The sequence below is a fragment of the Budorcas taxicolor genome, chromosome 14, assembly GCF_023091745.1.
Source record: "Budorcas taxicolor isolate Tak-1 chromosome 14, Takin1.1, whole genome shotgun sequence".
Taxonomy (NCBI): Eukaryota; Metazoa; Chordata; class Mammalia; order Artiodactyla; family Bovidae; genus Budorcas; species Budorcas taxicolor.
The window spans coordinates 65,407,982-65,434,983 of record NC_068923.1 but is presented as its reverse complement, the minus strand read 5'-3'; the positions used below and the strand labels follow the sequence as shown (position 1 = coordinate 65,434,983).

The window sequence follows — 27,002 nt, the reverse complement described above, 5'->3', positions numbered from 1 at the left end:
TGGAAAAGCTATCAAATCAATGTTCATACTGTGCCTGAACTGTAGATAAATGATAACTATTTTTAGCAACAGAAATATGGCACCTTTGATGAGCACTTCCTTTAGAAATACATGTTCTTCAGGTTCACACTGAATTTCACAGAAAACAGCACAATTTAGAAAACCCTGTGACCCAAGGCAATTGGGTAACGTGTAAATTGGCTATTTTCTTTTGAAATCAGTATGCACTTTGGCTCTCCTATGGCCCCTATAATGAAAATCTTCCTGAATCTCTACAGAAAATCTAAACTGGAATAAGAGAGAAAAGAATGTCAGCCACATATGATTGGACATGTTAAAGTACTCTAACAATCCAAATATGTGTTGTGGAATAACAGGTTATGGTTAAATTCTATTTTCAGAAATATTCCACATCAATGATATGTTTAAAATTATTTTAATATTTTATTTATATATATATAAATACCTCATTATATATATATATATATAATAAGAAAAAAATCTTTTAGTCTTATTGCCTTACTGAATAACCACATTTTTATGTATTTGGTAACTCTGACTCAGAAGTTTCTCTTTAAACCTCTTTAATCTACACTTTTCCTCACTGTCTCCATATTTCCTGTAGATTTCACTCATTTACTCCCTCACTTAATATTTCTCTTACCTACAAGCTAGTGCTTTTTCTATGCTCACAGGTCTCTCCAATTTTTCTCTTACTTTATACTCATGGTGAAGTCAGGCTATATCTTGAGGCATATATTTCTTTTAATTTCCTATTATTTCCACTCTTTTTTTGGCTGTTCCCTTTTAAAAAATATGTTTATGAATGCAGATATAAGCATGACTCTTTTTCTACTTGCATTAACAGGATCTGTGTACTGAACAAAATAAGCCTTTTGATCTAGTTTTATATTAAATAAAAGCATTTATTTAAAGTACATGCTTGATGAATAACTTAGGCAAGAAAAAGGCAAATACAGTATGATCTCACTTACATGTGGAACCTAAAAAAATAAACAATGACAACAACAATATAAATCCAAACTCGCCTAAAAAGAGATCAGATCTGTAGTTACCAGAACAGTGGGGGTCGGGGGGATGGTGGAGAATTGAAGGAAGGTAATCAAAAGGTACAAACTTCTAGTTATAAGAGCAATAAGTACTAGATATGTAATATACAATAATGATGAGTATACATAACACTGTTGTATTATATACAGGAAAGTTCTTAAGAGAATAGGTCCTAATAATCATCACAAGGAATTTTTTTCTCTTTTGCTTTTTTAACTGTATCTGTATGAGAAATGGATGCCAACTAATATAACTGCAGGAATCATTCCCAATATATATGTCACACCATTGCACTGGACACTTTAAATTTATATACTAATATATACCAGTTATATATCTTAAAAAAATATGAAAAAATAATAACAAAGTACCTACTTGAAATCCAAATGTATTGTTCTGAGATCCATGACGTGGCACGCCTGGGTTGTCACATGACGTACGGGTGGGTTCTAAAATAAAGAAAATATTCTTTTTCTTAAAACAAAGTGTAATATTCCTTTAAAACATATAGGCTTATTCAAATGCATATTTATCCTATATAAAATAATTTTAAGAGATCTAGGGTTTCATGAAAGGGTCCTGGTAATAATAAACAAAAAAAAACTAATAAATATCTCCATGAACAGAAACTTAAATTCAGGTATACAGCAGTTTACACAAATTATGCAATCCATGAGCTTTGAACCCTTCTAATATATAACCTAGATAGCATATTGAAAAGCAGAGACATTACTTTGCCAACAAAAGTCTGTCTAGACAAGGCTATGGTTTTTCCAGTGGTCACGTATGGATGTGAGAGTTGGACTGTGAAGAAAGCTGAGCGCCGAAGAATTGATGCTTTTGAACTGTGGTGTTGCAGAATACTCTTGAGAGTCCCTTGGATTGCAAGGAGATCCAACCAGGCCATTCTAAAGGAGATCAGCCCTGGGTGTTCTTTGGAAGGTATGATGCTAAAGCTGAAACTCCAGTACTTTGGCCACCTCATGTGAAGAGTTGACTCATTGGAAAAGACTCTGATGCTGGGAGGGATTGAGGGCAGGAGGAGAAGGGGCGACAGAGGATGAGATGGCTGGATGGCATCACTGACTCGATGGACGTGAGTTTGAGTGAACTCGGGAGTTGGTGGTGAACAGGGAGGCCTGGCATGCTGCGATTTATGGGGTCGCAAAGAGTCGAACACGACTGAGCGACTGAACTGAACTGAAGTGAATATAAAAGGACTTGCCATCCACTAACTCTGGTAATAAAAAGTTAAAGGAAAATGAAGGATATGAAAGAGGACTACATACACAAAACATTTGCTTAGGGAGTTTTCTAATAATTAATCTCAAGTAAGGCTGGAAGAAGCACAAGCTGGAAATAAGATTGCTAGGAGAAATATCAATAACCTCAGATATGCAGATGACACCACCCTTATGGCAGAAGGTGAAGAGGAACTAAAAAGCCTCTTGATGAACGTGAAAGAGGAGAGTGAAAAAGTTGGCTTAAAGCTCAACATTCAGGAAATGAAGATTATGGCATCTGGTCCCATCACCTCATGGCAAATAGATGGGGAAACAGGGGAAACAGTGTCAGACTTTATTTTTGGGGGCTCTGAAATCACTGCAGATGGTGACTGTAGCCATGAAAGTAAAAGACGCTTACTCCTTGGAAGAAAAGTTATGACCAACCTAGATAGCATATTCAAAAGCCGAGACATTACTTTGCCAACAAAGGTCTGTCTAGTCAAGGCTATGGTTTTTCCAGTGGTCATGTATGGATGTGAGAGTTGGACTATGAAGAAAGCTGAGTGCTGAAGAATTGATACTTTTGAACTGTGGTGTTGGAGAAGACTCTTGAGAGTCCCTTGGACTGCAGGGAGATCCTACCAGTCCATTCTGAAGGAGATCAGCCCTGGGATTTCTTTGGAGGGAATGATGCTAAAGCTGAAACTCCATTATTTTGGCCACCTCATGCGAAGAGTTGACTCATTGAAAAAGACTCTGATGCTGGGAGGGATTGGGGGCAGGAGGAGAAGGGGACGACAGAGGATGAGATAGTTGGATGGCATCATGACTCGATGGACATGAGTCTGAGTGAACTCCGGGAGTTGGTGATGGACAGGGAGGCCTGGCGTGCTGCGATTCTTGGAGTCGCAAAGAGTTGGACACGACTGAGCGACTGAACTGAACTGAAGGTAATAGTCCATTTAAGAAATAATATATTTTCCAGAAACAAGATTTAGGTATTTGCATTTTCACTGATGCCTATAAGAGGGTCAAACATAAAAACAGTAGCGCTGATAGCCTCTGAGTTGGCTAGCTTGTATGACAGAATTTTTCATAAGTTTACTCAACGTGCAATTTAATTTTAGGAGAAAAAGGAACCCTCAATACAGTATTGGTGTGAATATAAATTGGTACAGCTGCTGTTGAAAAGAGTATGAATGTTTCTCAAAAAACTAAAAATAATACTACCCTCTGACTTAGCAATTTCAGTCCTGGGTATATACACCCCACACACTAAAGCACTAATTTGAAAAGATGTTCATAGCAACATTATTTAAAATTGCCAAGATATGGAAGTGACCAACAGATGAATGGATAAATAAGATGTGATATACATATATATGAATGAAAATTTGCCATTTGTAGCAATATGGATGGAGTTGGAGGGTATCATGCTGAGTGAAATGATACCACTTATATGTGGATTCTTAAAAAAAAAAGGTAAATATAACAAAAAGAAGCAAACTCACAGATGTAGAAGACAATCTAGCGGTTACCAGTGGAAAGAGGGAAGGAGTGGGGGCAAAAGAGGTGTAGGGAATTAAGAGGTGCAAACCATTATGCATAAAATAAAGTAAGCGGATATACTGTACAATATGGGAAACAGAGCTAATATTTTATAACTGCACATGAGTATAACCTTTAAAAATTGTGATTTACTATACTAAACACCTGTAACATATAATTTTGTACCTCAACTATATTTGAATGAAAAAAAAAAGACAATAAAAACACAAAAAAAATTAGGATTAGAGCAATGTACTTAGAACCATTTGAAATCAATATACCTTTGTAATATTTTTGAAGCAAGTTTAATTTCATTTGAGTATGCTTTAATAACTGCAAAGAGTCGGACACGACTGAGCAACTTAACTGAACTGATACAAATATTACTTCATGATATTAATATGGAAGCTTTCTACTTTTTTTTTTTTAAACCGGTAAACAGGAAAACTATTTCAAAAGTACCAAAGCAATAAATGTTTAATAATATTAATTTTCAATGTGTTACAATGGCTTCTATATTTTACATTTTTGTTTTTCATATTTGCTGCTGCTGCTGCTGCTAAGTCGCTTCAGTCGTGTCCGACTCTGTGTGACCCGACCCCACAGACGGCAGCCCACCAGGCTCCCCCGTCCCTCGGATTCTCCAGGCAAGAACATTGGAGTGGATTGCCATTTCCTTCTCTAATGCATGAAAGTGAAAAGTGAAAGTGAAGTCGTGTCCGACTGTTAGAGACCCCATGGACTGCAGCCCACCAGGCTCCTCCATCCATGGGATTTTCTAGGCAAGAGTACTGGAGTAGGGTGCCATTGCCTTCTCCGTTTTCACATTTAGCCAACGATAATTTATAGGATAAAGTAAATCATTAAATGTCATTACTAGCTATTAATTCCAAAATTACTGAGCACTGTCTATCTTTCATTAATATTACCTATGCAGTGAGGTGATGAACCACTCCAAGTGCCATCTGCTTGACATATTCTGGTGCTAGATCCCACTAATATGAAAGGAGAATTGCAGCTGAATGAAACCTCTGACTGGTATATAAAGCTTTTGCCTTCTCTTTTTCCTTGGGCAGGTATACCAGGGTCACCACAAAATTTTGCTGTAAGTGAAAAGAGAGACAATTGTACAATGATTTAAATTCATCAGAGTTAACAGTTTAGAAAAGTAATAAAAATAATTGGAATACTGCACTAAAGTGACATGGAATCCATGTTAATCTATCCCAATGAAAATACTTTTAGCTTTTGTCTACATGAATAAATGCTTAATATTCAACTCAGCATAATATTATTTTTTTAAAAAATTTTTTCTACCTAGTAGACCAGCATAACAGTTATAGTTTTTTTTTTTTAATTTGATATTGACCAGAATCAAACCACATATTTGTACATGTAGGCTACAAAATTGGAGTGTATTCTTGAAAAGGATACGATTCACAAATAGCTATATCAGAAACAAACAACCCATAATAGCCTAGGATGTACCTTGCAGATTGCTCTATATTTTGCAACGTATATAAAAGATGCAGGTACTTGTTTCATAGATATGTGCTCTGTTGAACACCTATGTCATGTATCCTAGTATCCTGCTGTCTCCCTCTTCAAAATATGGTGCATGTGTAGTGGTAGTGGTGGGTGGGTGCGATGGGTCTGAGTGTTTTTTAAAGAGAAAAGGTCAGTGATTAGAATCCAAATTCATGCAAAAACAATCTCAACATTCTGCAGCCACTGAAGAGATAAACTTGACAGCAATTCTAAGCAAACAGATTATAGATGACTCCATTCAACACATATTTTTAAAGTACTAAAAACAGACACTATTCTTAGTAACTTTAGGTGCTTGCACTGATTGATAAACAGACTAAGGTTCCTGCACTTGTGAAGTTTATGCTTTTGTGAAGAAAGCAAACAGCAAACATAATAAATAAGTAAAAATGATAGTATGTGGGAAGATAATAAGCTCCATGAGGAAAAACAGTGTGGAAGAAGGAGATCAGGACTGTACTGTGGATGTGACAGATGGTGAAGAGTAGTGGCAGACTTTAATAAGATAGCTAGGCTGTCTCTCACTGAGGAAAGTTTTGGAGGGGAAAAAAAAAATTTACTCCGTTTATATCTCGAGACAGAACATTACAGAGAGAGGAAACAGCACTGCCAAAGCCCTGTGCTGGGTCAAATCTAGCATGCTAGAGGAAGAACAAGGCCATTGAGGCTGGAGCAGAAGTGTAGTACAGGATGAGATCAGATGACTTCAGAGCCAATAGATATCCAGGCAAAACACATACAGCATATTTTGAATTTTAAAATTGTAGTAAAAAATAAATAACATGTAATTTATGATTTTAGCTGTGTTTAAATAAGTTTCATTTCTATCAGTTATTTTGTAATTATTTTATAACCTACTTCTGAAGTGTTTCTCACTCATATTTCTGCTGAGTCGTTCAACAACAAAAAAAGGAGGAGAAATGTAACCACATAAACTTCTCAGTCTTTCTCTCGCATCCCCCATATCATTCCATCTATTTTCTATCTTTATATTTTCATGTACTAAACCAAATAACTATTGGTGTTTGGATAGAAACAAGACACAGGGTTTATTTTCAAAAGGCTGCAGTTTACATTGATACAAACTTTAGGATAAAAAGTCATAGCTTGAACAGAAATAAAGAGAAAAGATTTTCCTCTTCATTAAATACCGAAAATGATCGAATGTGACTCTTCAATGGATAGGAGAATTGTCTCTTAAGTCGACCTTCTCTGAATTGGAATTCATACTCTGCCATTTACTAGTAACAGACCTTGAAGCCGCTCAGTCCTGTCCAGCTCTTTGTGGCCACATGGACTGTAGCCTGCTCGGCTCCTCTGCCCACGGGATTCTCCAAGCAAGAATACTAGAGTGGGTTGCCATTCTTTTATCCAGGGGATCTTTCTGAAGCAAGGGTCAAACCTGGGTTTCCTGCATTGGTAGGCAGATTCTTTATAGTCTGAGCCACCTGGAAAGCCAACTTTAGGTAGTGCAGTAATATCAAATCTTGTTTTAATTACATAAATGTCTATCTTATTTATCCCATTCTAAATAATCACCCAAAGAGTTTTTTATTTTTTTTATTTGTGGTAAAATCTTCTGAAAAATTTTTTTTAACCTCATTGAAATGACATATAGGCCTTTCTTATTTTTCTCCACATTTCTGGTTGATATTCTTAATTGCTCTTATTAGCATCTGTAAGGCCCATTGAGAAGGCCTCAAGGAAGCTTTGACACCGTTTTCTAGTTCAAAAACGTTCTTAGGTTACTTTGACTTTGTTTAATAGGAACCAACAAAACAGTTATTTACAATGAGAGTCCTTCATATTTAATAATTTGTTAGTTTCTCTAATTTTAAAAGGATCTATCATTTATATAAAGAAACACACACACAATAGAACAACCTAGGAAGATACATAATAGAAAAACCTAGGAAGATCAGATAGGATGTTTACATCAAAGACTTTAGGCCACGAAATAGAGCAGCTGGTCCGTAAGTGGCAGAGTGACCCAGTGTCTGTACAATTTGATGTTTCTCTGAACTCAGGTGTCATTATCTATTAAAATGTCATAACTAAACATACCTACCTAAGAGTTTCGCTATATGTATGTAAAGCAACTGGGTCAAGGTCAGCCTTATTATATTTGGATATCTATTACAATTTAAATGTCTATGGTATTTTATTAGTATTTGTGTTTTAACAGATCCCAAAATAAAACATTATGTTGAGAAACTTAAGATTTTTTCACTCACACCAAAGAAAGTTTACCATAAACTCAATTCTGTAATATTCTCGTGTCTATCTACTCTGAAGTAACTATTGAATAGTTACTAATATACAGTATAGTCTCACTTAGAACCCATTGGTCTATTCTTAGATGATCGTTAGCATGAATCAGAATTTCAAGGGTCAATTTGTATGACATCAACCTTGAGGCTTGGAACACACTATTCTAGTAAATCATGTTACCTAGAAAGAGCTTGTTTAGATGGTGCATAAATTTCAGTCTAATAGATCACAACTGCTGAAGTACACTAGTTTTATCTCTCATGCTAAATAAAACTGGTTAGCATACTCTCTGCAGCAAATGTGATACGAATGATCTGATGGGCCAGCAAATGGTGGTATTCCCTGCCTAGTATTTGCAATCACTTAATAGTAAGCTCTTCAAATAAACTATCCTGTTTACGATTGGCCTTTTGAAATAAGAAATTTTAAATGTAGTTTATTTTTTCCACTTTTCAGTTACAGGTAGAGCTCTTATATTTCATTTTAAGAGATCTGTTTTTACTCCAAGTTCATTTAGGTAGTCTTATAATCTTTAAAACTTTTATATTTAATTCTCTAATGAATTTGACATTGATTTGTTATTTAGTGTAAGATAAAGACTCTGTGTGTGTGTGTGTGTGTGTGTGTGTATGAACTACCTTATTGCATTAATTGAAATGTCCATTCTTCCCCCGATTTGTTCCATAATACATTAAGTATTGATACATGGTTTATACTCTCTATTCTCTAACAGTGGTTTACTGTCTATGCCAGCACCAATGCTGCAATGTTTTAATTACCATAGCCTTCTAAGTTTAATATCTGCCAAGGATTATACTACATACTAGGGTACAAAAGTGAATGAAACAAGAATATTTGCCTTCGAGGAACACAAACCTGAGTAGAGGACGTCACCCAAAAAACAAGATAAGTAAAATGTATAGTGTATTTTGCACACAAAGCAGTTTGGTCTAAAATTTAGTCAGAACCGAAGGAATATAATGGTTGGATTACATAAAAAATAGCTACACTGGTAAATACTGTTTTTAACTGAATTTTAATTATGCATGGGAAAGAGCTTAACAATCTCATTTTTGTTCTGGCAAAATCTGGAAAAAAAAATACCTAACAGTTCTAATCTCAGTAAAGTAGCTCTAAGAGAGTGAAAGTGGAAAAATATAATTTTTAGTATGGAAATTATACTTACGTAAGCATTGTGGTACTTCCCCACTCCAGGTACCATTCCCTACACAGGTCAAAACGGCAGGGAAGGACAGTTCATAGCCTGGAGAACAGATGTAGCTAATACTAAAGCCCCAGTCAAAATTTGTTCCTTCCAACCTTCCATTAGAGATCTGGGGAGGAGTTGGGCAGGTAACAGCTGCAATTACATTAAAAACGATTAGACACAGCTGTTGAAATATCCTGGTGTTAACAGAAATAAATATCATTAGAAGAAGCATATGTGCTAATTTAACCTTTTGGAGGACAATATGGTGTGACATGTTTTATTCTCCTGGTAGTATTCCTGAAACATCCCTGGAATTAATTCCTCTAGGATGAGACTACTTCTTGGCAACATAATGGCTACTGGTTCTCAGAGATTCTCTTACAAAATAACAAGCTTCCTGACATTGAAAGAAAGGAAAAAGAGGGTGACCTCCTATCCAGTATACTGCAACTGATAAATGATTAGTTTTATATAAAATTATTTCCAGCAACCTTTAGACAGACTGAAGAGCTGTGTTTGGCTATATACAGAGTCACACTGTAGCAAGGAACCTGGAAGTAAATCTGTGACATTTTTGAAACACAGACCATGTATCTCATTAAAATATCTAAATTAGTCCTATTAACCACTTAGATTTATATGCTAAATCTTATTGTAAGGTTCTAAATGCATTATAAAATTTTTAATCATTCATTTTTAAAATTAAGATGTCCTTGAGAAAAGATAGGTTGGATAAGGAGATAGACATAAAAGGAAAAAGAGGGCCACCAATTATAAAATCTAAAAGTGAGGAATGATTTTATTTTGATGACTAGCAACATATATAAATAATTTTTAGAGTTATATAATAGTGTCATTAACAGAATCAATAATGTATGAAATAATATGTAAAATATAAAATGTCTGTTTATATATTTTCATATGCTAACTGTATATTTATCATGATCTGATTAGGAAATTGTATAATCAAAAAAAAGAAGACATGCATTGGAATTAATGTTAGATTATGTCAGGGAGACATTAAACTGACAATTCACAGGTATTTAGAGATGTACCTTATTGAGAAATCTCAATGATTAAAAATCAGTATTATTATAAAACAATACATATTGTCTGACACTGAATGTATAGTATTTTACAAGTAATCAAATAATCGGTAAAAAACTTATGGAAAGAGTTTCACTGGAAAACTAATACATAAAGTAGTAAACCTATACCTGTATTGACTAACATATTACTGCTAGATCGCATTCTTCAAAGAAATAGTTTTACCTTTTAAGAACAAGTAGAGTTCTATAATTCAGGCTGATTGTTTTCAAATTATAGAAGGTTTTTCTCCCATTCTTGAATAACTGACCCAGGTGAAAAACCAAATTAAAGTTCTATTTCATTACATCTATATTCTCTATTAAATACTCATTGATCCACATAAATGATGATGGTGATTATGTATCACAGAACATGATATATTTTTTTTGGCAGTGCCATGTCGGCATGTGGGGTCTTAGTTCCCTGATTAGGGATAGAACCTGTGCCTCTGCATTGGAAGAGCAGAATCTTAACCAGTAGACTGCCAGGGAAGTCCCAGAACATAATTTTGCTGTATTACAGTTCATTGTCATTACTTAGAATGAGATACAACATTTCTGTTAAAAAATTTTAAAATCTTATATGTTATTATCTATATGGTTTAAAAGTAAAGACTGAAGCACTCAATTTTGGTACCAGAAAAAAGAATGAAATGATACAAAAAACACTATTTAAATTTATTTTAAATATGCATATTAATACAGAAAATATATAGTGATTATCACTAATAAATATTGACAAAATCATTATCTTACCTCTACAAGTTGGCATGACTCCACTCCATGTGCCATTAGTGGTACAAGTCCTGATTCTTGAACCATTGAATTCCATTGTATAGCCTGGCTGGCACATGTAAGAAACATTCTGTCCAACCACATAATCATCTCCATATCTCAGTCCATTGGCTGGTATACCTGGGTCTCCACAACTGATTACTATTAATATGGATTGGAAAAGCAGATGGTTAATGTGACATGTTTTTAATGGAGAGGAATAGTAAGCATATGGCATAATTAACATAAAAGTAGGTAAAATCAGTTATTATGTTCATTTTAAGATAAAACATAAGCATATTTAAACCACACACTATCAATTCCTAATTATGACCATTTACTTATTACAGATTCTATACATATGGTCCAGAAATGTTCATTTAGACTCTTAAAATGTTAATATGCTAATATATTGTAGGAAACTCTGATGTGATGACCTCTTTTAATCTGAATTAAATAATCATGGAGAAGCCATGCTATCAGATCAAGATTTCTAACAGAATATTTTAAATTTATACTCCTATGCATGGTTACTGAAATCTCTAAATTATGAGGCTTGCTGGACTGAGACCTTATTTTCTGCACACTCAACTGGATATTACAACAGTTTTTAATTAAATGAAGTCAGGTACAAAAATAATAATTTTACTGAATTAGTGAAAGAATAAACTTATAAAATGTGAATTTATCACATACTGGGTGAGATACACAATTTGTAAGCACAATGAAAAAATGAAAATGTCAGTTAGGGATAGAGAAATCAATTTCCCATTTCTACCATCTCATCGTCATCCCAAGTGATAGAACAACCCCAAGGAAATTGCAACCTCCACTCTGGAACATGCCTGCTTCCTGAATTAGGAGTTAGTAAGAGGCCTATGTCAAATGCTTGCTATATCTTCCTTGTTATTGCCAGTCTAGGAAAGGGTAAACCATTGCCCTGCTCTGCTCTAAGACTCCATGAATACATACAACTTCAACTAGCCCCACCCATACCTGCACCCAGACCCCCATAAAAGGATGGAGAACAAGGTACAATGTGAGCATCCCTCTGGTGATACATGATGGACAGGCTGGGCACAGGGTATCAGTGGCTCAGGGTAGGGGTGGGAGTGGGAAGGGCAGGCAAGGGCACCAGGTGGTAGGAAGCCAAAGGCCTATAACATAACCTAGGAAGACAGAGAGGCAGGGAGGCAAATTGCACATGAGCAGAGCAGTGGCTCAGTGGTAAAGAATTTGCTTGCTAAGCAGGAGACATGGATTTGATTCCTGGGTTAGGAAGATCCCCTGGAGAGGGAAATGGCAACCCACTGCAATATTCTTGCCTGGAGAATCCCATGGACAGAGGAGCCTGATCAGCTAAGTCCAGGAGGTTGTAAGAATCAGACACAAATTAGCAATTAAACAATAACAACAAAATCTCCAAACCCTTAGCACATGCTCCATTGTCCCAGTGGACTTCAATTATAAAACACAAATTCAAAGATTAAACCATTAAGAATTTGAGACAGCGATCATCGAGTATTAAACCTCAACCACAGGAAACTTTAGAGGATGAAGTTCTGTCAATAGATAAATATTGCTCAAATTACATTTAAAGTTTCTCATTTATGATGGTTTTTCCAGTAGTCATGTATGGATGTGAGAGTTGGACCATGAAGAGCTGAGTACCAAAGAATTGATGCTTTTTAACTGTGGTGTTGGAGAAGACTCTTGAGAGTCCCTTGGACTGCAAGGAGGTCCAACCAGTCCATCCTAAAGGAGATCAGTCCTGAGTGTTCATTGAAGCTGAAACTCTAATACTTCGGTCACCTGATGCAAAGAACTGACTCATTTGAAAACACCCTGATGTTGGAAAAGACTGAAGGCAAGAGGAGAAGGGGACAACAGAGGATGACACTGTTGGATGGCATCACTGACTCAACGGATGTGAGTCTGAGTAAAAGCTGGTGATGGACAGGGAGGCCTGGCATGCTTCAGTCCACGGTGTTGCAAAGAGTCCGACATGACTGAGCGACTGAACTGAACTGATGATGCCATATAAGAACTTTCAGAAAGATGGTGACAGCATAAGAAATTTAAGCATATTTAAGTCTAAATATGGCATTTACAAACAAAGTATGTATGTGTGTGTTCATTTATGAACAAAGCTTAATAGAGATTATATATATATATAATCTCTATTATATATATATATAATCTCTATTTTATATATATATATATATATATATATATATATATAAAAGCTTCCCTTATAGCTCAGTTGATGAAGAAACCGCCTGCAATGCAGGAGACCTGGGTTCAATTCCTGGGTCAGGAAGATCCCCCAGAGAAGAAAATGACAATGAACTCCAGTATTCTTGCCTGGAGAATCCCATGGACAGAGGCACCTGGCAGGCTACAGTCCATTGGGTCACAAGAGTTGAACACAAATTAGCGACTAAACCACCAAACCACCATAAGCCATAAAAGCACTTGCTGTTTTGAAAACCATTATTTGAGCACACTTGGCTAAATGCATTGCTGTGGCTAAGAGAAAAAGGAAAACAGAAGGTAACACACTTCCTTTTCTGGAGACAAAATCAAGTAGCAAATCAGCCTTTCAGTATTTTTTTTTTTTTTGCCTTTTGAATCACTTTTTTTTTTCATAAAAGGACAAATAATTTTACCAGGTAAATCTAGGTTATATTGTTTTATTTTCATTTTTAATAATTTCTTGTATTTTGGATGTCAAAGGTTAAAGACCAAAAATAGATTAAGACAAAGAAAACCTTAATGGCAATTAAATTCTACTGTGTTTTACTAACTTACCATTAAAAATTATGAATGCCACGGTTTGTTTCATATTAACCTAATCTGTTGAGCCAGGAAGTTTTAGGAACATGAATGATGATATTTAAATTACAGAACAATATTCACAACACTCCATTTGATAATCCTCAGAACCCCCAAGTGTTTCCTGAAATCACACTCATGGATGTTTCCATCTGACTCCTAATAAGAGCTCTGTGTATAGAATGACTTTTGTTCTTTTCATTATTGATGAGGAAAATGTTTTTTTAATTGTAAAACTGAGTTGGATAGAAAATCAAACCCTGCTTATTTACCAAAATGTGTCAATTATTTTTGCAGCTTTAAAATGTGTAATCGTATAAAAAAGTTTGACTTCAATTTCTTTTCTTTTCTTTTTTTATATTCTATATAAGTTATTTTATATCCTTAATCTAGATTTAAAATTAAGAAGAAGTAAAAGCGAATACCAACAGATTATTATTGTTTTCTGGGCAGTACTTTAGAGACTGAATTAGAATTCTGGCAAGAAAGAACAGCTAACCCAATCGTAAGGCACATGAGCTGTGTGAGATGTAGCCACCGAAAGAGACGACAGAGGGTTTACTTCAGAGAGGCACTGAGAAAGAGTTCTGCATATCTTGGCAGAATCATGAATGGAATGCCTGATAACAACAGCTTCAGAAGGATTTGTCTGGTGGCTTCATAATGAAGCAAAGGCCAGTCAAAGGGGCAGTTTCCAACAGCAACAATCTTTGTAAATAGCACCTGCTCCACAAGTCAATTCATTCACCATCAGCTTATTTTCAGCAACAAAAAGAGGCTTTCTGTTTTTTTTTTTTTTTTAAGGGAAAACCCAGGATAGTGGCTCTTTAGGACTGTACCCTAAAATTCAGAGGCATTAGTGCATAACAACAGGTTGCTGTGATTTAATGGAGGAAAATCTCTTCTAAGGTCACTAGAATCCTTTATGCACATAGCATGAGTGTATGCATGTGCACTCATCCACACACTCACACCCCAATAAACCCCATGGAGACAGCAATTTTGTCTATTTCCTTTAGAATTATCTAAGCCTAGTCTAGTGTATGACTCACAAGAGATTAAATAAATACTTGTTTGAAGAGTAAATGAGTGAATGAATACGTAAGGAATGATTAACTCAGATTCTCAAAAATACATAAACTGAAAGGTTTGAAATTGGTTTTGTGGGAACTTTTCTCATTAGTTTCTATCATGTAATTGATTCCCATTTGCTATTATTTATGATACATCTAAGTATAAACCTCTACAGCCAATATAAAACATAACTGTGGTAGTTCTAGTCAATCTATGCCACTTCAAACCTACTTTCTCTTTTAGCTTCTTAAATGAGCATTATAAATCTGCATTTTTAAATAGAATATCAATATAACACAGATTATTTTTTACTCAGTATCTTATGAACATATTTGCATGGTAACACATATAGATCCATGTGACTTGTTTTTAATGACATGACATTCCCTTGCACGGATATACATGCACCATGATTTATGTAATCAAACCCATGTGACAGTTGAGCTATCCCACCAATTTCCCACTGGCCACAAAGCAGCAATGGATATATTTATTTGGGCATTATAACACATGTGCTTTGCTGGGTTTCAAATCCACAACAGAGTTCTCCTCTAGCACAGTATCTCAGTAAGGTAAGTCTTCTTGATATTAACTTTGGCACTATTGACATTCCAAACCAACCACTTCTGGCTGCTTTTTATGCATCAGGAATGTTTAACATTGATCTCTACTTGCTAGATACGAATAGCACATGCCACTCACACTCACTAGCACTACTACCAAATGTCCTCCAGGAAGCAAAATCACCCCTAAGTGAGAGCACTGCACTGAAGGTTAGATCTCTTCTGGAGACAAATACTCTCTTCCAACAACACAAGAGACAACTTTACACAAGGACATCACCAGATGGTCAATATGAAATCAGACTGATTATATTCTTTGCGGCCTAAGATGGAGAAGCTCTATACGGTCAACAAAAACAAGAATGGGAGCTGACTATGGCTCAGATCATGAACTCCTTATTGCAAAATTCTGACTTAAATTAAAGAAAGTAGAGAAAACCACTAGACCATTCAGGTAAAAAGTCCTAAGAGCCAAGGCATGCTGGCATAAGCCTTTTTGAAGGATGTTGCCATTATGGCCATTATCCTTACCATAGTTTGGCCTCAGGACAAAATACAGGGAGGAAACAAAGTCCCACCCGTCAACAGAAAATTGGATTAAAGATTTACTAAGCATGGTGCCGCAGAGAAGGCAATGGCAGCCCACTCCAGTACTCTTGCCTGGAAAATCCCACGGACGGAGGAGCCTGGTAGGCTGTAGTCCATGGAGTCACGAAGAGTCGGACACTTACTGAGCGACTTCATTTTCACTTTTCACTTTCATGCATTGGAGAAAAAAATGACAACCCACTCCAGTGTTCTTGCCTGAAGAATCCCAGGGATGGTGGAGCCTGGTGGGCTGCCATCTGTGGGGTCGCACAGAGTCGGACATGACTGAAGTGACTTAGCAGCAAGCATGATGCCAGCACAGCCAGCCCCTCACAGCAGGAAGCATCCACAAGCCTCTTACACATCAGAGGACAGACAGAATGAAATCACAATCACAGAAAACTAACCAAACTGATCACAAACCATAGCTTTGTCTAACTCAATGAAATTAAGAGCCATGCCGTGTAGGGCCATCCAAGATGGACAGGTCATGGGGGAGAGTTCCGACAAATAGTGGTCCACTGGAGAAGGAAATGGCAAACCACTTCAGTATTCTTGCCTTGAGAACCCCATGAACAGTATAAAAAGGCAAGAGATATGACACCGAAAGATGATCTCCCCAGGTTGGTAAGTGCCAAGTATGCTACCGGAGAAGAGTGGAGAAATAACCCCAGAAAGAATGAAGAGATGGAGCCAAAGTGAAAACAATGCCCAGTTGTGGATGTGACTGGTGATGGAAGTACAGTCCAAAGCTGTAAAGAACAATATTGCATAGGAACCTGGACTGTTAGGTCCATGAATCAAAATAAATTGGAAGTGGTCAAACGGGAGATGGCAATAGTGAACAATGACATTTTAGGATTCAGTGAACTAAAATGGACCAGAATGTGCGAATTTAATTCAGATGAGTATTAAATCTACTATAATGGCAAGAATCCCTTAGAAGAAATGGAGTAGCCCTCCTAGTAAAACAGTCCTAAATGCAGTACTTGTGTGCCATCTCAAAAACGACAGAATGATCTCTGTTCCAAGGCAAACCATTCAATATCACAGTAATCCAAGTCTATGCTCCAACCACTAGTGACAAAGAAGCTGAAGCTGAACAGTTCTGATATGACATAAAAGACCTTATAGAATGAACATCAAAAAAGATGTCCTTTTCATCAGAGGGGACCGGAATGCAAATTTCAGTTCAGTTCAGTAGCTCAGTCATGTCCGACTCTTTGAGAACCCCATGGACTACAGCATGCCAAGCCTCCCTGTCTATCACCACCTCCCAGAGTTTACTGAAATTCATGCCCATTGAATCAGTTATGCCATCAAACCAACTCACCCTCAGTCATTCCCAGCATCAGGGTCTTTTCAAATGAGTCAGTTCTTCGCATTAGGTGGCAAAAGTACTGCAGTTTCAGCTTCAACATCAGTCACTCCAATGAATATTCAGGACTGATTTCATTTAGGATGGACTGGTTGGATCTCCTTATAGTCCAAGGGACTCTCAAGAGTCTTCTTCAACAATACAGTTCAAAAGCATCAGTTCTTCTCCCTCAGCTTTCTTCATAGTCCAACTCTCACATCGACACATGACTACTGGAAAAACCATAGCCTTGACTAGATAAACCTTTGTTGGCAAAGAAATGTCTCAGCTTTTGAATATGCTGTCTAGGTTGGTCATAACTTTCCTTCCAAGGAACAAGCATTTTTTAATTTCATGGCTGCAGTCAATATCTAAAGTGATTTTCAGTTCAGTTCAGTTGCTCAGTCATGTCTGACTCTTTGCGACCCCATGAATCACAGCACCCCAGGCCTCCCTGTCCATCACCAACTCCCGGAGTTCATTCAAACTCACGTCCATCAAGTCGGTGATGCCATCCAGCCATCTCATCCTCTGTCATTCCCTTTTCCTCCTGCCCCCAATCCCTCCCAGAATCAGAATCTTTTCCAATGAGTCAACACTTCGCATGAGGTGGCTAAAGTACTGGAATTTCAGCTTTAGCATCGGTCCTTCCAAAGAACACCCAGGGCTGATCTCCTTTAGAATGGACTGGTTGGATCTCCTTGCAGTCCAAGGAACTCTCAAGAGTCTTCTCCAACACCACAGTTCAAAAGCATCAATTCTTCAGCACTCAGCTTTCTTCACAGTCCAACTCTCACATCCATACGTGACCACTGGAAAAACCAGAGCCTGGACTAGACGGACCTTTGTTGGCAAAGGAATGTCTCTGCTTTTCAATATGCTGTCTAGGTTGGTCATAATTTCCTTCCAAGGAGCAAGTGTCTTTTAATTTCATGGCTGCAGTCACCATCTGCAGTGATTTTTGGAGCCCCCTCCCCCCCCCCCAAAAAAAGTCTGACACTGTTTCCACTATTTCCCCATCTATTTCTCATGAAGAGATGGGACCAGATGCCATGATCTTCGTTTTCTGAATGTTGAGCTTTAAGCCAACATTTTCACTCTCCTCTTTCACTTTCATCAAGAGGCTTTTGAGTTCCTCTTCACTTTCTGCCATAAGGGTGGTGTCATCTGCATATCTGAGGTTATTGAGATTTCTCCTGGCAATCTTGATTCCAGCTTGTGTTTTTCCAGGGCAGTGTTTCTCATGATGTACTCTGCATATAAGTTAAATAGGCAAGGTAACAGTATACAGCCTTGACCTTCTCCTTTTCCTATTTGGAACCAGTCTGTTGTTCCAACTCCAGTTCTAACTGTTGCCTCCTGACCTGCATATAGGTTTCTCAAAAGGCAGGTCAGGTGGTCTGGTATTCCCATCTCTTTAAGAACTTTCCACAGTTTATTGTGATCCACATAGGCAAAGGCTTTGAAATAGTCAATAAAGCAGAAATAGATGTTTTTCTGGAACTCTCTTGCTTTTTCCATGATCCAGCGGATGTTGGCAATTTGATCTCTGGTTCCTCTGCCTTTTGTAAAACCAGCTTGAACATCTGGAATTTCACAGTTCACATATTGCTGAAGCCCGGCTTGGAGAATTTTGAGCATTACTTTACCAGAGTGTGAGATGAATGCAATTGTGCAGTAGTTTGAGCATTCTTTGGCATTGCCTTTCTTCAGGATCGGAATGAAAACTGACCTTTTCCAGTCCTGGGGCCACTGCTGAATTTTCCAAATTTGCTGGCATATTGAGTACAGCACTTTCACAGAATCATCTTTCAGGATTTGAAATAGCTCAACTGGAATTCCATCACCTCCACTAGCTTTGTTTGTAGTGATGCTTCATAAGGTCCACTTGACTTCACATTCCAGGATGTCTGGATCTAAGTGAGTGATCACACCATTATGGTTATCTGGGTCTTGAAGATCTTTTTTGTACAGTTCTTCTGTGTGTTGTTGCCACCTCTTCTTAATATCTTCTACTTCTGTTAGTTCCATACCATTTCTGTCCTTTATCGAGCCCATCTTTGCATGAAATGTTCCCTTGGTATCTCTAATTTTCTTGCAGAGATCTCTAGTCTTTCCCATTCTATTTTTTTCCCTCTGTTTCTTTGCACTGATCACTGAGGAAGGCTTTGTTTTCTCTCCTTGCTATTCTTTGGAACTCTGCATTCAAATGGGTTTATCTTTCCTTTTCTCCTTTGCTTTTGGCTTCTCTTCTTTTCACAGCTATTTGTAAGGCCTCCTCAGACAGCCATTTTGCTTTTTGCATTGTAGGAAAAGTAGGAAGTTAAGAGATACTTGGAGTAACAGGCAAGTTTGGCTTTGGAGTACAAAATGAAGCAGTGCAAAGGCTAAGAGTTTTGCCAAGAGAATGCACTGGTCACAGCATACACTCACTTCCAAAAATACAAATGCTAACTAATGGTAAACACTGAATGAAATATTTTTATTTATGCATAAAAATAATAACAATTTGAATGAAAAGGATAAAAAAAAAGTTTTGTTTTGCTTAGGTGGGTTTTCCAAAAATCCGAATCAGGAATGTGGTTTAGAAATTTAATCCAATACTTTATTTTTTTTTCATACCTAGTTTTATTCAATTAATATTTATATCCTTATATATAGATACTATAAAAAATGCCCACAAAAGACAATTACATTAAATCAAAACTTATGAAAAATATATTTTATTTGAACTTACAGTTTCCTTTATTTCTAAGAAATTAAAAAATTCATTCAATGGGAAATTTTCTCCTTTATGTGGAAGAAATAATTGCTCAGTGGTGAGCTCTGTCAGTAGTTGTTGTTTAGTCACTAATTCATGACTGACTTTGTGACTCAATGGAATGTAGCACACCAGGATTCCCTGTCCTTCACTATCTCCCAGAGTTTGCTCAAACTCAGGTTACACTGAGGTGGTGATGCCATCCATTTCCTCCTCTGTCACCCCCTTCTTCTGTCCTCAGTCTTTCCAGCATCATGGTCTTTTCCACCGAGTCAGCTCTTTGCATCAGGTGGCCAAGTATTGGAGCTTCAGTTTCAGCATCAGGCCTTACAGGGAATACTCAGATTGATTTCCTTTAGGATTGACTGGTATGATCTCCTTCCTGTCTGAGGGACTCTCAAGAGTCTTCTGTAGCACCACAATTCAGATGCACCAATTCTTCAGCACTCAGCCATCTTTATGGTCCAACTCTCATATATGTACATGATTACTGTAAAACCAAAGCTTTGTCTAGATGGACCTTTGTCGGCAAAGCAATATCCCAGGTTTTTTAATAAACTATCTATGTTTATCATAGGTTGTTTCCCAAGAAGGAAGCGTCTTTTACTTTTGTGGCTGCAGCCAAAATCCACAGTGATTTTGTAGCCCAAGTGTACAAAATCTGTTACTATTTCCACATTTTCCCCATCTATTTACCATGAAGTATTTGGACTGATGCCATGATTTTAGTTTATTGAATGTTGAGTTTTAAATCAGCTTTTTCACTCTCCTCTTTCACCCTCATCAAGAGGCTCTTTAGTTCCGTTCCTCTTTGCTTTCTGCAATTAGAGTGGTATTACCTGCATATCTGAGGTTGTTGTTATTTCTCCCAGAATCTTGATTCCAGCATGTGAGTCATCCAGCCCAGCATTCACATGATGTACTCAGCATATAATTTAAATAAGTTGGGTGACAATTTGCAGCCTTGATGTACTCCTTTCCCAATATGGAACCAGTCAGTTGTTCCATATCCAGTTCTAACTGTTGCTTCTTGACTTGCAAGCAGGTTTCTCAGAACAGAGGTAAGGTGGTCAGATATTCCTATCTCTTTAAAAATTTTCCACAATTTGTTAAGATTCACATAGACAAAGTTAGTAGTTACTAAGTCAATTAAATGATTTGGTGCCTCAGTTTCCTGACCTATGCATGTGAGTCTATGCCACAATCTCTTCCAGCTCTAAAGTTACACTATTCTATCAATCATATGTTTAAATCAACTTCCATTGCAAATTAACAAGAAAGACTCTGAAACTCTGGTTCTAAGCAATGGATCACTGTGTATTAACATTTTCAGTATCTTAAATTCTTTAATTATAAAAGTTTAATCTGTTTTACTTTTCACTGAAACTTCTTTGTTCTTTTTGGAAGGATAATTTTAGTTCTGCCTTTGGTTTGGGTTGCTACTAGATTTTAGCAGTTTTTTAGAGATTTGAAGAAGTAAATCAACAATTAAAATTTTCAGTTTTCAGTTTAACAGCAATATATCATTTAAAAGCGAATGCTTGAAATGCCTTACTGAACATAATACTTCTCCTTAAAGGACTTACACAAAAAAGGAGTTTATATTTTGATATGTTATTTCCTGCCAGCCTGTCTTGGTTGAGTGTCTTTAACTTGGTTAAAAATTTCCTAAGGAAAACAAAGACGATTCAGTAAAAAATTTAATGCAATATCAGTCTTAAGAATTAGGATGTGTTTATTTGTTTATTTTAACTAAAACTGGCAAACACTTTAGATAAACACTTAGGTATTTACCCATGAATAAGTGAAATTGTTATTCAACATGAAAAAATGTGTTACTCAGCAGATTTACTTTATTCTGAATGTATTAATTATTTCATTCTTTTTCATAACTGTATACTGAAAACACTTTCCCTGATGACTCAGCAGGTGGGTAAAGAATTTGCCTGCAACGCAGGAGATACAGGAGACTCGGGTTCCATTTCTGGGTTGGGATGATCCCCTGGAGGAGGACATGGCAACCCACTGTAGTATTCCTGCCTGGAGAATTCCTTGGACAGAAGAGCCTAGCAGGCTATAGTCCAAAGAGTCACAAAGAATCAGATGTGACTGAGTGACTAACACTTGCATATACCAGAATCATGTGCCAGGTTATGTATAAAATTACAAGCCCTTTCTATGAGTATTTTAAGATGGAGTGGAATGGTAAGTCATATGTACTAATAGCTAAAAAAAAAGCTCATATGAGATATATGAGTCAGTCAATAACTATTTACTAAATTTACATATCATGGGCTAGAGGGTCAATGAGATAAAACAACCCTGATTCCTACTGCTCTTTGAAGTTTATTGTTTAGAGATATAAGTAATTGCCATAGAAGAGTTAAACAGCATAGAGCGAGATCAGTTTTAGCCAAAGGGATATGAGGAAGAAGTGCCCTAGCAGGGTTTTTCCCGAATGTGCCATTTGAGCTAATATTTCAAGGACACTGGGTAAGAGTTTTAAAGGCTCAGGTAAGGTGGTAGAGTATGAAAACAACAAAGCTTATTTGTCCAGGGGATCTTCCCGGCCCAGGGATTGAATTTATGTCACGTGCATTGCAGGCAGATTCTTTACCATCTGAGACACCAGGGAAGCCCTATAGTATGAAAAGAGTAAAGTGTATTTTTTAATTGTTAAATTGTTCACTTTTACAAAAATGAAACATTTTCAAAAAAAGTGGGAGACCTTCTTTCCTTCAAGACGGAAAAACAAGGAAGTTGTTTTAAAACAACTCCTCAACCCTACTCCCCCTCAAAAAAAAAAAATAAATAAATAATACAGCTTTCATCAGGCAGCAAAGCACAGTAAACCTCGAGTAACAGGAAACAAATGAGATGAGTCCTATGATGGTCTCATCTTACTACCCAAAGATATTTTTTCAGCGGGCACGGGAAGAAGGACCCCATGCAAAGCCAAGTGGATTCCCTGAGTTTTAAAGATGGATTGGACAGAAAAGGACAAAGCAGAATTTTATGAGATGGAGTACAAGAGAGGACACGCATTCACAGAGATCTTTGGAGACCTAGGAGAAAACCTGATTAAGCCAAGACCAAACTGTCCAAAGGGAAATAAAGAACTACTCCTAAAGATGAGATATAACAGTATCTGGTACTGACACAAGGCCAGGAAGATTACTTATTACTGACTCAAATCAATAACTGGAAAATATTTTGCTACTGCAGATTTGGCTGATTGTTCTAATAGTGCTTATTTCAATGAGCTCTGAGCCGTAGTTTGTCCTCCCCTTTCAAGAGACAAAATAACCACACAGTATCTCAACAGCCTTGCCATCACACACAATTTTCAAGCAAGATACTAACTATTAATACAACCAACTTTCTCCAGAATCACAAATATGGACATGGCATTACTTTGATGACATCCTCCTATAAATAGATTGTTTTCAGTCATTTATTCAGGAAGTACAAATACTCACAAAGGAGTTAAAGAAAAAAAAAAGTGGCAGGGGATGGATCATTGACCAACACACAGTACAAGGTATATCTTATATATTTCTGGAAATTACTAGATCAGCCAAGAGTGGATCCATTATTGACACCATCAAGAACTATTGACCTTCTCAGCATCAACATCTTTTTGAATCCTGGAAGCAGTAAGTTCCTCATTTACAAATTTTAATTATGCCCATTTATTTTGATATTCACAAACTATTTTTAATGAAGGCCTCTATTTCAAAAGTATAATCTGTTCAAATTTCAATACACAAGAAACTCCATTAGTGTCCTGAGACCTACTTCATTCAAAGACTTTGGCAACTTCTCATAACTCCTTGAGTGAGTCTCTGAACAGACATTAAACAGCTCTTCTTTCAAAAATGTCATGATTTATATGATGCTGCTGCAGTTCCTCTTAATTAATATAAGCAGCCATGATTTTCCAATGGATAAATTACTGTTTGTTAGGTAAACTCTATTTTTTTCCATAGGTAAGCATTAATTTGTATACAGGAATTTTAAGTACATTAAAAAATCCATCAAGTGGGTAATTTCTTTATGATGCTGAATCACTAGAATGCCATAAGTTTTTTACATCTGAAGAGGGCAAATTTGTCACTAAGCCTTCCCTAAACAGTGCTGCTGCTGCTGCTGCTGCTACTGCTGCTGCTGCTGCTGCTACTGCTGCTGCTGCTAAGTCGCTTCAGTCGTGTCCGACTCTGTGCCACCCCATAGACGGCAGCCCACCAGGCTCCCCTGTCCCTCGGATTCTCAAGGACACTGGAGTGGGTTGCCATTTCCTTCTCCAATGCATGAAAGTGAAAAGTCAAAGTGAAGTCACTCAGTTGTGTCCAACTCTTAGTGACCCCACGGACTGCAGCCTACCAGGCTCCTCTGTCCATGGGATTTTCCAGGCAAGAGTACTGGAGTGGGTTGCCATTGCCTTCTCCCTAAACAGTGCAAGAATCCATAAATAATCAGTTCGCTTTTTAAAAAGCCAAGTTAAGAATCAATGTGTATGAGATTGGCAAAATAAAATTTCATTATATTTTTAGTCTTGAATGTTATATATTTAGTCTTGATTATAGGGGATAATTCATCTCTATTTTTAATATACTGTAAGATTATATTTAATAACATTGATTTTCTGCAATCCCTCTTTTCTCTACCTATATAATACCTTGGAAGCTGAATCTTAAACTCACTAGTATACACGCGACCATAACACTACTATCATTTTTAGGGGAAAGTGAAAGAGCGGCTCAGTCGTGTCTGACTCTGTGACCCTATGGACTAGAACCCACTAGGCTCCTCTGTCTATGGAATTCTTCAGGCAAGAATACTGGAGTGGGTTGTCACTCCCTTCTCCTTGGGATCTTCCCAACCCAGGGATTGAACCCAGGTCTCTGACATTGCAGGCAGATTCCTTATGGTCTGAACCACCTATAAATATTCAAATTCTTGCCTGGTTTGATTAATTATAATACAAAACACAAACATACATGTTTATACAACTACTTTTCATATGTCTAGTGATATTTCAAAATATTGAAAAGAAACTTACTTGTACAGTTAGGCAAAGTTCCCGACCACGTTCCATTGGCTGTGCACTGCCTAACTGAAGGTCCAGAAAGAATATATCCCTCCACACAGGAATAAATGACTGAACTAGAAAATGTTGTGCCATCAATCCGAAAGACTTTTCCATTGGCTGTTGTCCCAGGGTTACCACACTGTACAGCTATAAAACAAAATAGTCAAGAGTATATATAAAAATAGTGCATTCAGGAATCCTCTCACAAACAGTTAAGGAATAAATGATTGTTTCAAATTGTCCAAAGAAGCTATAAAAATCCTCTAAGCATTGAAGTCTGTTTTATGAGGAGTTAAAATTCAAGATGAATTTATATTTATTTTATTAGTTTACTTACTGGGATACAAATCATAGAATAGCAAATTTTTTATGATTTTTGTTAGTCATTTTGGTAAAAACTTTGCACGTAATTACTTGAGTATTGCTTTCGGGTAATACAAAATCTTTCAGAGAAGGATTTTAAGAGTCTCTGCCTAAAAAGCTACTCATGTAAAACTGGAAGATATGTAATGAGAAGCAACACAGATTTACTACAATTATATTTGTTAGAAAGCATATAAAATATACACTTAAATATTATAAGCATCATGTATGTTTTTATATAACTGGTTTGCATTAAAACTTTATAATCTGTATTTCTGGAGCAAAGTCTACAAAAATAAACTGAATAAAACAAAGTAGGAATGACTTTCATTAAGATTTCAATACATTCTCAACAGAGTCACAAACATAAATGCCTTATATGATTATTCCATATTATGTTTAACCACTTGCCATCAATGGCATAAGTGAATTTTTTATATATTAAAAAAGAAGCCTATGTCAGTCACAATATCTAATTTTGTTTCAGTATAAGAAAACTTCCTAAGACTTTACAAATTTTAAGGCTATTTGTATGAATATGAAGTATAATTACACATTTTAAAGGAAGTCACTCAGTCATGTCTGACTCTTTGCGACCCCATGGACTGTAGCCCACCAGGATCCTCCACCCATGGAATTTTTTAGACAAGAGCATTGCAGTGGGTTGCCATTTCCTTCTTCGGGGGATCTTCCCAACCCAGGGATCGAACCAGGGTCTCCCGCATTCTGGGCAGACCCTTTACCATCTGAGCCATCAGGGAACCCCAACATCTTAAATACTTAATTTTGTCTGTCATTTGTAGTGGTGCTATATGTTTGTGGGTAGACAGGAAACAAACAGTTTGCAAATAATAATTAGGTCATCTTTCATAAAGGTTAGTAATGGGGTACTTTTCCATTCTGTGTGTTTTCAGGATCTTCTAACCAATCTCCTGCTGATAAACATGAAATTCAATTTAGTTTCTCTAACATTTTGGGTTATAATATACTCTAGCTTATATATACAACTATGTACATTGATCCTATTTTTAAGATAAATTTCTAAAAGTGGAATTTCTGGATAATTTTAAGTTCTGAAAAATACTTTAAGTATATACAGAGTTATCCAAATTATTAGAACACTATATCAGTTCAGTTCAGTTGCTCAGTTGTGTCCAACTCTTTGCGACCCCATGAATCGCAGCACGTCAGGCCTCCCTGTCCATCACCATCTCCCAGGGTTCACTCAGACTCACGTCCATCGAGTTGGTGATGCCATCCAGCCATCTCATCCTTGGTCGTCCCCTTCTCCTCCTGCCCCCAATCCCTCCCAGCATCAGAGTCCTTTCCAATGAGTCAACTCTTCGCATGAGGTGGCCAAAGTTCTGGAGCTTCAGCTTTAGCATCATTTCTTCCAAAGAAATCCCAGGGTTGATCTCCTTCAGAATGGACTGGTTGGATCTCCTTGCAGTCCAAGGGACTCTCAAGAGTCTTCTCCAACACCACAGTTCAAAAGCATCAATTCTTTGGTGCTCAGCCTTCTTCACAGTCCTACTCTCACATATGGTTTTTCTTCACAGGAAAAACCATAGCCTTGACTAGATGGACCTTAATCTGCAAAGTAATGTCTCTGCTTCTGAATATACTATCTAGG

General features: G+C 36.9%; 1 protein-coding gene across 1 annotated transcript in view; it reads right to left on the bottom strand.

Moving 5' to 3' along the window:
- The window catches only part of CSMD3 (CUB and Sushi multiple domains 3), a 1,391,498-nt gene that overhangs the window by 34,483 nt on the left and 1,330,013 nt on the right, over positions 1–27,002 (bottom strand). Inside the window, exons 59-63 of the mRNA XM_052651435.1 lie at positions 24,977–25,153; positions 10,719–10,898; positions 8,851–9,024; positions 4,775–4,948; positions 1,447–1,520 (exon numbers count right to left, since the gene is read on the bottom strand). Coding sequence (XP_052507395.1) covers positions 1,447–1,520; positions 4,775–4,948; positions 8,851–9,024; positions 10,719–10,898; positions 24,977–25,153 — 779 coding nt within the window. The remainder of the gene's footprint in view (positions 1–1,446; positions 1,521–4,774; positions 4,949–8,850; positions 9,025–10,718; positions 10,899–24,976; positions 25,154–27,002) is intronic.